This window comes from Papilio machaon, chromosome 11, assembly GCF_912999745.1.
Source record: "Papilio machaon chromosome 11, ilPapMach1.1, whole genome shotgun sequence".
NCBI classification, from domain to species: Eukaryota; Metazoa; Arthropoda; class Insecta; order Lepidoptera; family Papilionidae; genus Papilio; species Papilio machaon.
In genome coordinates, this window is record NC_059996.1 from 4,637,001 (window position 1) to 4,650,076 (window position 13,076).

Consider the following 13,076-nt stretch of genomic DNA (forward strand, 5'->3'; position numbering starts at 1 on the left):
AATATAAATATACAGCTTGCTATAAATCCGTAGCCAGAATGTAACATTAATGAGGTAAAGAACGTAGCAACGTCAAAACTCAATATATTACAGCCTAATTACCTATAGATTATACTTATCACGGCAACTAGACAAGCGTAAGAAAAATGCTTTATTTGACCTGATGAAATGTATCCAGTATTTACAAGTCTATTAATAAGATTAAAGGGAGATTTAGTTCCAGTTGTCGGCAGCGGGGACTGGTCTCTTACTGCGCTATCGAGACTCGGGATTCTGGAAATTTATTGTTTTTTTTTAGAATGTACAAGTACCGACTCTTGTCATACATTGAAACATAATAATTTTTAACTATATACACTTTTATACGATTCCCTAAACATTTTGAGTCTAAAAACATTAAAGCAATAAAATTACTATTTTACTTAAATTGATTAAATTAAGTCTCCAGTTTTCCCAATCATTTTACTACTGCGCTTGTTTGTTACAAAGAGATTCTATTAAAAAAATCAATTGTTACTGACATAAAAAATCTTTGTCGACGTAAGTGGAACATGACTTAATTTTTTACTAGCTTGTTTTACTACATGGTAATAATATTGTGTATTTGTGTGATCACCTGGACATTTAAACTAAAGTGTTGCACTTTGGGACTCTCAGAAGAACCACATCGCAAAAGTTATTAAGATAAGTTGTAACTACATCTATTTTACTCTGAAATAACAAACACATCAATACATACATAATATGTATGCGGTAGTGATTTTTGCCCGACCGAGAGAAGGGCAATGTATTTTAATATTACTATTCAAGTGGTCTTAAAAGTTTTGTAAAGTTACGCAAGCGCATTCGTCTGCGTTTTATAAATCCAAGCACTTGGATATTAAAATTTAGATAATAAACCTTTAAAAAGTAAATTCAAGTACTCCATACTACGGAATAAATATCTTTCTCCGTTGTAAAAGTTGAACATTCATACGTAAAGTCATCAAATGCAAATCCACGATTTATTTCTTTACATCGAATAGCTAAGCAATGTTTATTACGTGTTCATTGAGAGAGATGCCGTTTGTGACATACAAACATTCAATTATCATGACCATACGTTACGTGGTATCACCTGCGATGGTGTCAACCACTCTCGCTACATTCCTCGGCCGATTTCAATAAAAAATAAATAAAATATGGACAGGCGACGTCCCAGCGGCTTACGTTAACAAAGCTTATATCTCTGGTTACATCGACTATGATCAAATGATCGCTTTTTAATTAATACTTCCTGTCCCAATTGCAATAATGCTATGAAGTTTATAGAAAGACAGCAGGATATTATCTATATTACTTTAAAAAATACAGTTAGACATTGCTCAGTCAAACACGTATTTTAACCGTTTGGCCGCCGGTGATTGATATTATGGACGTCAACTTTGGTATAAAAGAGTACTTCTTACCGTTAAATATGTATCACCAAAACTGATTCTGGTACTTCTTTATCTTTACTACTACTACGTTATCTTTTTGTCAAGATCGCATTTAGGATACCTAAGCATACACATATTTCAATAATCATGATTTTTGTTACTGCCTAATATTAGCGTGCGATAAAAGTGTTGACATATGTTTACACATGAATGTGTATGAAACAGTTTTTTTATATACATATCTGCATTGTAACAAATTAAGCTGAAAATATGAAAGTAGATACTTTCTGCAAAATATATTTCCATAAGCAAGCACTGTTACTCACAATTAGCTCAAGTGAACGTGTGAAGACGTCGTGTGTGAAAATACACCTCTTAATGAATGCAGTGCCAGCTCTTCACGCGTGGGAAAAATAATTTGGATATTTAGCTCCATTGCATACAAAAACTATTTGTTTTTCATATTTTACTTAACTGAATAGAGAACATTAAGACGTGCTTAGTTTACTGGAATGTTACGTCATTTAATATTGGTGAGTACTTTTATATCCTCCTTTTGATATCTGAATTTACCTACTCTTTTACCTAAAAAAAAAATTAGCGATGCCAGTCTTCTTCTATTACAACGTTCAAAGTTTTTTTACTCTACATCACATACGCTTACCTTTTGTTTTAAAAATTATTACCCCTTTTGTACGTCAGTTTGGAACTATAGCAATGAAGAATTAGCCAATAATTAGTGTATTTATTAACACTCATGCGCGGAATTTATTGTCACTGATGAGTACACTTTGCTATTTATCATAATGAGCACTCATATTTGATTGCGACCGAGCCCGCCCTGAGAACTGACACGTAGCCGCATAGAGGTACTTTCCAATGCTTAAAATATCTTTCATCGAATTATTCGTATTCAGTACTATGAGAGTCTTCAATCAAACGAGCTCGATATGTCACTTGACATGATTTTCAGACTTGTAGACTGTTAGTCGTGATGATGGAATTTTCTGTTATTTTCTTACATTCCGATGTAAGCGTTGACAAATGTAAAATTACTGATGAAAGTTCGATTCAAAAGCTTATTCAAGTTATCCAAAGTATACATTCTGAAATCCTCAATCTTTGAATATTTTCCGTGAGTTTTAATTTCCACAACATCAACGTTTTTTGCTCAATAATATTTAATAAACAAGACTACTACTTGTGTTGCTATTCGTGCTATTTAATTATCTAAGTACGTAGTAGGTGCTGTTATTGTTAGTGTATTCAAAGATGTTAATTAATAAACATTGTTGCGCAGTGCTCCAACATGATTTATATTCACGTATTCGTTAATAGTTAGTACATATTGCGGTTATTAACGAAAAAGACCAAGCGTACTTCTAGTCACATTTTTCTTAGCCACAAAATCCTCTATTTATTCCAAATAATCGTAAGTTTACATCGCCGAAACGACAAAGAGAAATTACAACAATTTTTTGCATGAGTGTTTTAATAATGTAAATCCACGGTAGGACATAATTAAACTCAGATCTTACGGATGTTCAAGGGTGATCTAATCACTTCAAAGGTGAACATTGCTCCTATGTTTGCTATCCATATAAAAACGTAAACTGAACTTCTTAAACAAACACGTGCAGCATAATATAAATACTTATAAATTTAATTGTCTGAAGTATATAAAATTACAGAACAATTAACTATGTAATTATAATAAATCTTTGACTAGGATGTATATTATACATACATTCCGAACACATAATTACATACAACTATTAACAGAAATGACACAAGTGTTAATAAGAAAATAAAATTATGAGACTACTAAAGTCGGAAAAATAAAATATAATTGGCTTTAATTAATACATCAATAAAATTAAACAAGTTTTTAACAATGGATCGGATACGATATGTTAATTGTTGTTTATTTTAACTAATAAAACTAATTAAAAGGGACAAGTTGTAGTAATATATACTAAATACGTGTACTACAGAAATGATAAATAATCATTAGTTATTCGTTGTCTTCAGTAGCGGTTATTTTATTGCGGTAATGTAAAAAGGCAATTAAAGTCTTAAATATTTAAAACATAGATTCTATTCATTACTACTCATGTCTAACATACATAAGAGTTTTATTTCAATATGGTGGTCATTTATGATGATTAACTCAACAGTTGCTTATTAGAAAAACGAAAATTTATAAATATACAAGTACTAGCTGTCACCCGCAACTCCGTCAGAGCAAAAATAAAAAAAAACATTATAAATAGCCTATGTGTTCTTCCAGACTATGATTTACATTTATGCCAAATTTCATCGAAATCCGTTGAGCCGTTTTGGAGATTCCTTCAAACAAACATCCATCCATCCATCCATCCATTCATCCAAACATTCGCATTTATAATATTAGTAAAATATAGAAAATTATAATAATCTAATGCAATCATTCCTTTTACTCAAATTAAAAAATCTCGACGACTCACAGTCGACTGTTATCACAATATTTTTGTTATAAATAAAAACTTCGACTAAACTACACCTAATGCAGTGTTGCTTTATTTATTAAATTTAGAGATAAAAATATAAATAATTGATGCTCCGGCGCCACAATTTTTCACACTATTTTTATTGGCCAAGAATAAGTGGTTATCAATTGATTTTTGTCATGATATACAACCGGATATATTCTGGTTTCACATATATAGAAATTATCATATAATTGTCGAATCAATAAAGCGTTTATATTTTATCTTTTGTAGCAGGTTTTTAAATGATTGTTTATAAGAGAATGCGGATTCACGGTGACGACATTTGTAGCCAACGAAATTAAAACAAATTGTCCAAGAGACTGGCTCCAACGATTACGTCAAATGCTATAAACGATTATTACAGTTATCTACACTAATAATATAAAGAGAAAATATTTAATTATCGCTTGTTCTACATTAGCTAAAAATTTACTAAACTAGTTGTAGATAAAGAAAGCTACATTTTAAATCTTCTGTCTCCCCAAGCAATATAGTTATATATATTATTTTCGTAGGTCGTATCTTACCCATCCACAATTACTCACACATTTTGAGGCAATTTTGTAAACATTTGAGAACTATTATACTGCTTTGGAGTGTCGGTGGCTCGGGGATTAAGCACTTGACTTGCAATCTGCAGGCCCTGGGTTCAAATCCCGCCATATACCAATGTGTTTTTCGATTTTCGATTTACATATATACCTTTATCGGACGTAGTTACGGTGAAGGAAAACATCGTGATGCAACCTGCACATATCTGAGAAGAAATTCAAAGATATGTGTGAAGTCACCCAGCCCGCACTGGGCCAGCGTGGTTGACTATCACCAAGTCACCCCATACTTAAGGTGGGCTCTGAGCCCCTCGGTGGGGACATATAGCGAGCTGATGATGAATGAATACTGCATTGATACAAAACGCTAGCAAATATTAAATATTGTAGAAATAAATCGATTGATAAAGTTCATTGACACAATTTGGCTGAAATAAAAATACTACTGTAATAAACAAACAAAGGATACGGTATTATCTTAAAGAAATAATTACTAATATCCGCCCTTACTAATTTAGATATCAGATAACACAATAAAATCTCATGTCTACAATTATCATGAATATATCAAAGCTACTAACGGCTATTAATATTGGGGTTAAGGCAGTCGTATGTAATTAAAATTATGACCCAGTGCTACAATTTAGTTAGCGGTATGCGCCCCGCCGGGATAATAAAACTACGAGTACAATCTTTACTATGTTTCTTATTGTTCATCTTGTATCTTTATAGTAAATTCCTATACAACTAAGAACTTTTTTTAAGGGAACTTATCTCGCAGGCGACCTAAACCAAACCACGACTTGTTACAACTTGGTAACAAGTCTAGTTTGACAGGGAACTTTATACAAGTGGCATTCGCATTAAACAGTTTAGTATCCTCTCTATTAATGACTGATTAAAATCACTTTGCTATACGTAAATCATTTCTTTATAAAATATCTCTGACATTAACAGTCCGCAATTCGTTGTAATATTCACTATCCCGCTTTTCCAAGCCCTGAAATAATCACTATAAATTAAACATTTTAAATTAAGAAAATAACAATATAACTGACCTACCGACCCTCCATTTTAACGCCCAGCGAACCGATAATGATCAAAATGGCGCCCGAAGCGTCACCAAATGTCACCGAACTAAACGAGCGCATTAAAATGAAACGGCTCAAAGGTAATGGACATAAATTAAATAGTCGTCCATGTCAGTCAAGGCAAAGGACTTAAAGGTACACGCCTTGACGGAAGCCAGGTAGTTAAGATTCGAAACAAAAATATGAGATAACGACAGTTAAGATGTTAAATTTTATTAGTAACAAACAAAGCGGGCCTAATTTACGCTCTCCTGGCTGCGAGATAACAGCAGCGTGCGGCTTTATTGATGACGCCCATTCAAAACTGTCGGATTTAAGTTTTACATTCCCTTTGCAAAAATCAAAGGAAAAACTTAACGAAATTATTTATTTTACGATCGTTTTGCCCGTCCATTCATAATTTTTATCGCGCAACAATCAGCGGATTATGAAACTTTCAATTTTTTTTCTTGTCTGATGCCTACCGTTTACTTTTAAAAAATATGCACCAGGTTGTCAAACTAATGCTTAAATGACAATGGGTATTTATTACACATTTAACTTAATAATTGCAAAGGATCAGGTTTCCCAGACTCATTTTCTAATTATATATGTAGATTCGATTTAGTTCCTCCATGTTATGATCTCTTTAAAATAACTAATAATTCTTTTATGATAGCAAAACGCTTTGACTTGTAGAAACATAACAAATAGGTTTACTCCAAAATATATTTTGTAAAAGCCAACGATAAAAATGGTGTGCATTATTCTTTGAAGCATTTTATCTTTAACAATAGAAGATCAAAGTCGAATAAATTGCTGCCCATTTCTATTCGAACACTAAAACAGCACAACACATCGGTTACGAGTAAATTACTCAAGCTTAGTGCTCGGGGGCAAACAATGAAGCGATAAACGCGAGTACCGTAGTCGTAGAGTAGAAAAGCTACCGTGTATCGACAACAGATAAATCAAAAGAACATAGAACGCTACCGACGCGTCCGCAATACTTCGGAAATATATCGAAGAACGTTACGCACTGAACATCAGTGCATAAGTCAGTTTTCTGTTACATAAAACACGAAAGTTCGTGGAAATGGAACGCAGCCGTAGCGACTTTGTGTACCTGCCGCTGCCACATCTCTGTCTTGATTTATTCGTAGGTGATAGTGAATTACGATGGCGCATGTTCACTATCATATTCTTATCTTTTGCACCCGAAAACTATTTGACATCCTTCGTTCGATTGCAATAAAAGTCATTGATACCCAAAAAAATTGGTGACGTATTTTTGATATCGCAATACGTAATCTAGGGCAGTAGGAAATCCTTTAATAATTCCAGTAAATAAGCACAGGCCCAAAGAAAAACAATTTACTATAAATTTACGTCATTATGTTTGTTATTTCTTAAAAACCATATCTATAATTCCACAAAAGTTGTGTTTGAGTGTAACTTTGTTTTTACCTCCAAAAGTAGCTCCTTAACTACAAGAGATAAGCTGCCGCTTGATTGTCCTTTCTTCCAAAATATTGTCAACAACTCAAGGCAATTATCTCAATATATGGAACACAAATTCTTCCACGATATATTTCGTAAGCGCAATCTTAACTGCATCGGAACAAGTAGAGAAGAAATCAACTTTATTGCGCATTCAATTAAAAATCATTTCAAAAAAATAACTATTTAGATTTATCTTATTACATTTTTTTGTTTCACAATCAAATAATGGAGCTTCAAAGAACCTCAAATATTTTCCGAAATTTTATTATTAGCCCGTGAGCTTTCTAACGTTGAGCATAGGAAAATACAAAAAAAAATTAAAATCCTATATGATAGACCAGTGAACTGGTCACAGTTGCAGAACGCTACAGCTATAAGGCTTATTTAAGTTTGACTGATTTATAAGTATTTGTGACTTTAACCATACTGAATTGTAAGTTAAATTTAACATTATATCGTAAGTTTCTACTACGGAATCATACGAAAAATTGTCATCCCTGACACTGTAGTCAAGCAGGCGGCGCGTTAAAAATATCTCGCTGTCAATAGGCATCGGGCACCCAATCTCCAAGCGCGATATCATCACCCACGTGCGCAGTTCACATAACCATACGTGACTACACCGACGTAATTAGATTTGTTCTCATGAACTATGTCACTGCTTCTGAGCAATATGGAGCACCGATAACACATTTTTGGAACATAACAGGGAAAATAAATGAAAAACTATACGGCAAATATATTTTATTATAAAATTTAGCGTTTATTTAATGGACAGTATTGATTTTTACTATCACACTCAGATTTTTTTACTGGTCATTAAGGAAGACTCTTTTAGTATGGATTTAGTTAGTTAAAAAATCTTTGAGTAAATACAATCAATTTTATTAAATGGGATGATCACAAATTTTAGAACTGATACCTGTACCATAAAATACATTTAAAAATTAAGTTAAATTTATTTACAAGCAAAAGATATTCAATAATCATACTTAAAATCGTAAGACCTGTCCGATTTATCCATACTTGAACTATCTGATGTATGTTTTTTTCTTTTACGTTTTTTCTTTTTCGTATTTTCGGATATAGTTGCCTGCTCTTGTTTCCTCTTGTGACTTATTCCCTCTTTTTCTTTGCAAGTAATTTTTTCAACATTTTCCTGTTGTTTAATTGGTTTTACAATAGTGTCACAGCCTTCATCGGGAGGCGGCGGAGTTTTCCCGAGCAAATCCGCTATATAGTTATCCCTTTCTATATGATAGCCTCGTGCTAATTCAAAACCTGTAAAGGGTACAAATTTAAATACATCCTTTAGTTATTAATTTTATTTTTACAATCAAATTTAATCGCTTTTTATTAAATTACGAGCTTTTATCTGCGTCCTAGTCCTCTCAGTATTATTTAATTTTATTCTGGTAAAAAATACAGCCTATATATACTACTCATTAATAATATAACTGTGATGGCAAAAACATGAGTCCATTATTTTTTAATTTATTAGTTATATACAAAAATTAAAAAATACAAATCATTCCTCTCTATGTATAAGTATAGTTTGAAATAGTTCAGTTATCCGTAAAAAAAGAAAGAGAAGAAACCACTATTTTTTAAGTAAATAATTTAATTTTCAATTTTTTTTTTACAGAGAAGCGTTACTTACGCCTGATGGCTTCTGCGGCCGGCACCCCAAGGCGGTCCCTCATATATCGACACACCATGTACCCCGTCCGGTTCAGACCGTGCGTGCAGTGGACGCCGACCAAACACTCTGCAGAAAAATAACATAATTATGAAAAATTTCTTAGACTTTAATCCACATTTTGCATGATGTATAATGCAAATCTAAATACAAATATGAGTACTGAGGGTCGTTCAAAGTTCCCCCTGACTATTCATTGCGTTATTAAAAATGGAAGAGTAAGTATTAAAGTGTGGCTCGGATAAAGATCTAAACTTCTGCAGTTTATTACTTGGAAGAATGTTTCGAAATAAACTGTAGTCATTTGTAAATTTATATTTTAACTCAAAGATAAACTTAATATTTATAAAGCAATAGACGATATCATCTCAAGTAATATACTTTCGTATTTTTGCTCTCACGTAGCGTCAACAACACAAATAACAAAATGAGCAACGATCGATCGACTAAACGGTCCGCGAAAAATAAACCAAAAACTCGTTGTTTGTCTTCACAGTCGCACCGCAAACATCGCGCGGGGTCGTTGACTGCAACCCCTTACCCCAAGGTGGGGTGGACGACAGGGTGAGGCGGAAGTCTTGGACCGCGGTTTGACACTTCCTCAGGAAGACCTTTGTGGTGAAGTGCTAAGAAAGATGCACCCGCGGCAACGATACTTTTTATAAAAAATATAACATGAACATTTTAAAATTTGTTATCTAATAAAAACATAACTTAAATAATGTAAATAATTTTTAATATAAAATCAAACTAACATCCGACCTATTTTAGACTATAATAATGTTATCGTTTCTCATCGTACACAATTGTTTGCTTTAATAAAGTTCAGATGTTGATAAAATCACTAAACGTTGTTCACTTTATATTTGTAAAATTACTGTTCGTGTATGTTTTTCCCGACACTGAAGATTATCTTCGACCGCTTATAAAAGGCAACCTATCAAAACGATATTCCCACGAGGTACATGCGTACAAACGGCAATACATTTGCGTTTACACATGCAGATTTATGCCGGCTCGGAGTGCGGCCAGCAGATTTTCATTTGCAACAATCCATCAAGACGGTCTGGGTGGCTTCACCAACCCGCAAATTTAATTAGCGAGTCCGTTTTCAATTACACCAGCAAACAATAATATGATAAGTTCACTTGGAGCATTAACATTGAAATTTTTTAACATTTTTCATTATAAAGCTGAATGAAGAACTTTTTTACGGGGTTGTCTATTAATATGACATTTTATTTAGTTTTATTTCAAAATCGCGATATAAGCATCGTTTAGAAAATATTTTAGTTGTATCAGAATAAATGTAAGGTTTCTATTCAAGTATACACAATAGGTACTTACAATAAAAACTCCAATTAAAATCTAAAACAGAACGTTGCGTACTCTCATTATAATAATATTGCGTGATGTAATAATTATCTTTTTGTGTCATCTTTAAAAAAATGTAAGATAAAAATTAAAATGAGCAAAACTGCAACAAGGGAGATGATTCATAACAAATGCTCTTTTTGCGCTAGTTAAGATATCATGTAGGCGAATGCGTGAGGTAGATCCTAATCTGGTGATTACGATGTAATAGGGCTGGGCGTAGGCGGACGTATCGATATCGATTCACCGATCAATACGTATCGATTGTCGACAATTGATCAGCGACTCCGCTTAGAATCGATATCGCCAATCATAAGATTGTCTTACGTCCATAGGTAGAAATAAACACAAGTAGAATTTGAAATAACATTTTTATAAGTTACGGAATTGGGAAAACAAGCTAAGTATTTTAACGTATAATAAGAATGTTTATTTTTCGTTAAACTGTTTCGTTTCGTTAAGTCAATTATTATTCATTAAGTTATAAATACAAGTTATTTATTTAAATTACTAATTAAAAATAAATTGATAAAAGATTTAATAATGCTTGTTTAATTCTTTGTCGGCGCTGGAACAACATCAAATATATAAAGTGGTCAAAATCTGTAAATATTTCAAGAATCGAATCTTAGTAACTATTCATCTTCTAGGGTTTGATTTAGAATCCATCAATAAAGTAGTGGCTTCTTATTTGTTATTCCATAATATTATTTTATTCTTACGTCGTCATAAATGCTTCACCATGTTTGTTGAAGTAAGTGGTTTTTAGAAACACAAATTTCAGAGAAAACATCTTCAGTTAAGGAAAACAGAAACGGATATTGAATTCTATTATGATTTTGCCGATAGATGTTTCCGTTTCTCCGAATTGAGGTTGAAGCACGAATTTATGTGTGACATAGGCACTGTTTTTGTCGGTCATAGAAAAGCAATACTTTCTAACCCTTCAACTCTGACTGGCTTTTGTATTTAGGTAAACAAAGATATTGGATAACAATAAAAAACCTAAACTGAAGCCCCAAAACTAAGCCATTTAATAGTCACTGGTTGTAATATACGAATAGGTACTAAATTTTAATATATGTATCGTAGGTCTATCTAAGCTCTACAACATCTTTAGTGAATTTTACCGCTACCCTAAGGGTGTCATCTTGACACGTACAAAAATCAGATAATTATGAGTGCATATATGAAAACTTATACGAAAAAGAGTAATTTATAAGGTAGTGAAATATATTATGTAAGAACGAGCGATGGACGATAGTGTGAGTACCTGTCGCACTCCCGCCCTGGGCTCGTGTTACCGCATTCTGTTAGCGCCACGCGTGGGACGATACAGATTTTGACTGATTGCCTGTTTAAAAATTACCGTCGCAAGCCATCTTGTTTTACTCCGCTGATGGTAATTTGAAACTGGAAATTGTTTCCTATTCATCTAATTCAATTCCAAGCTTGATTACAGATACGGATTTTTCGAATAATTTACAAAACGTAAACAATAGTGAAATTGTATGATTGCCTCTAGTAAAAAATATGTTATGTACTTACAACATATATAATGACCTGATGAACTGTACCTACAAAATGTTAAGTAGTTTATTGGACTAAAATGAAACTTTGCAAGTAACAAATAATGTAATTTATGAAACCATACATTGCACACCGCTATCTACACTAGACGTGGCGCCTCATTCAGCGTTATTTGTTGCAATATTGCTTTCAGTGCAAAAGTGCAACTTCGTCCTCGGCTATCTCATGGACTGTCCCAATATGTTTCTAAGGAAGCCATATTTTTAACTTGCAAGTCAAGAAACTTATCGACCAAATTTAATGTGATTTCATTTCGGAATGACGTAAGTTCGATAGTTTCAAATGAAAATAGCGGAGTTCTATGGCATCGAATGTGACTCAAACGTTGCGATACTTACGAGCGGCTCCAAGTGGAACGTGGGAACGCGACTGGGACGCGATAAAAGACTCTAAAATAAAACGTTACACGACAGCTCAACAAAACAAATATTTGACAAACAGTGTCCATAAAATTTATATTGGCTCGTATTACAGCATCATCGGTGAAGTGGCAAGTCATCTGTCCGTAACGGGACTGTAGTTCATTTGTCATTCCCGCAATGCCCAGTGTGACAACCTCCTCTGGCTACGTCAAATATCTTCACTTCTAACATATTTTATGACTTTACTGCTTCTGTTTATAATAAACGTAAATTGAGCACATTATATCTGTAGTTAGTAGGTATTGTCTGTATCATGGTCTTCGTAGAACGACTTAATACATAGGAAAGGGCTCAAGATCGCGCATGCTTTTTAACTTCAAAGACCACCCTTGGCGATACAAACAGTAGCTAGTGTAGGGCCACGGTTGCGCGTGCGATATCGAGTAAATCAGGACACGGGTGCGATTCCCGGCGAGATAGCAAGAGAAATATGAATATCGCCGCATTACAGCGGTGCGCTGCGGCAGCGGCAGCGGCGCTCACGCTTAAGCCCCATGCACATCATGGTAGAATTACTTTCGAAAATAACAAGCTTGTACTTTTTTAACTTTTAAAGATATGGTGAAAATAACAATAGCTCGAGACTTTTCAGGTATGTGCGTAAAATAGTCATGGAAATATGTGTAGTTTTACAACAATACTTAATTTAATATTAATGAAATAGATCAATCGAATCGAATTGTGTCCATTTCGTTAATAAATACACTGGCGCTAGAGCAGGAGAACCAGTCGCGCATAATATACATCTCACTCAATCTACTCCACAACACCGATAACCGGCCGTTAGCAAGGAAAACGCCGACAGATACCAGTATGCTCACGATTAATTGAAAACTACCCACGTAATCTAATAAAAGCTAGTTCCGTCGGTCAAGACAAACAAGGGCGACCAATCGTAATTAGAACTTAATGAACATT

At 33.6% G+C, this 13,076-nt stretch overlaps 1 protein-coding gene across 1 annotated transcript in view; it reads right to left on the reverse strand.

Annotated features, from left to right (window-relative positions):
• Positions 1-7,834: 7,834 nt before the first annotated feature.
• Positions 7,835-13,076, reverse strand: part of LOC106719665 (RNA/RNP complex-1-interacting phosphatase) — a 46,614-nt gene continuing 41,372 nt past the window's right edge. The window contains exons 7-8 of the mRNA XM_014514057.2: positions 8,734-8,841; positions 7,835-8,354 (exon numbers count right to left, since the gene is read on the reverse strand). Of these exons, the coding sequence (XP_014369543.2) occupies positions 8,053-8,354; positions 8,734-8,841 (410 nt within the window). The 3' untranslated portion in view covers positions 7,835-8,052. The remainder of the gene's footprint in view (positions 8,355-8,733; positions 8,842-13,076) is intronic.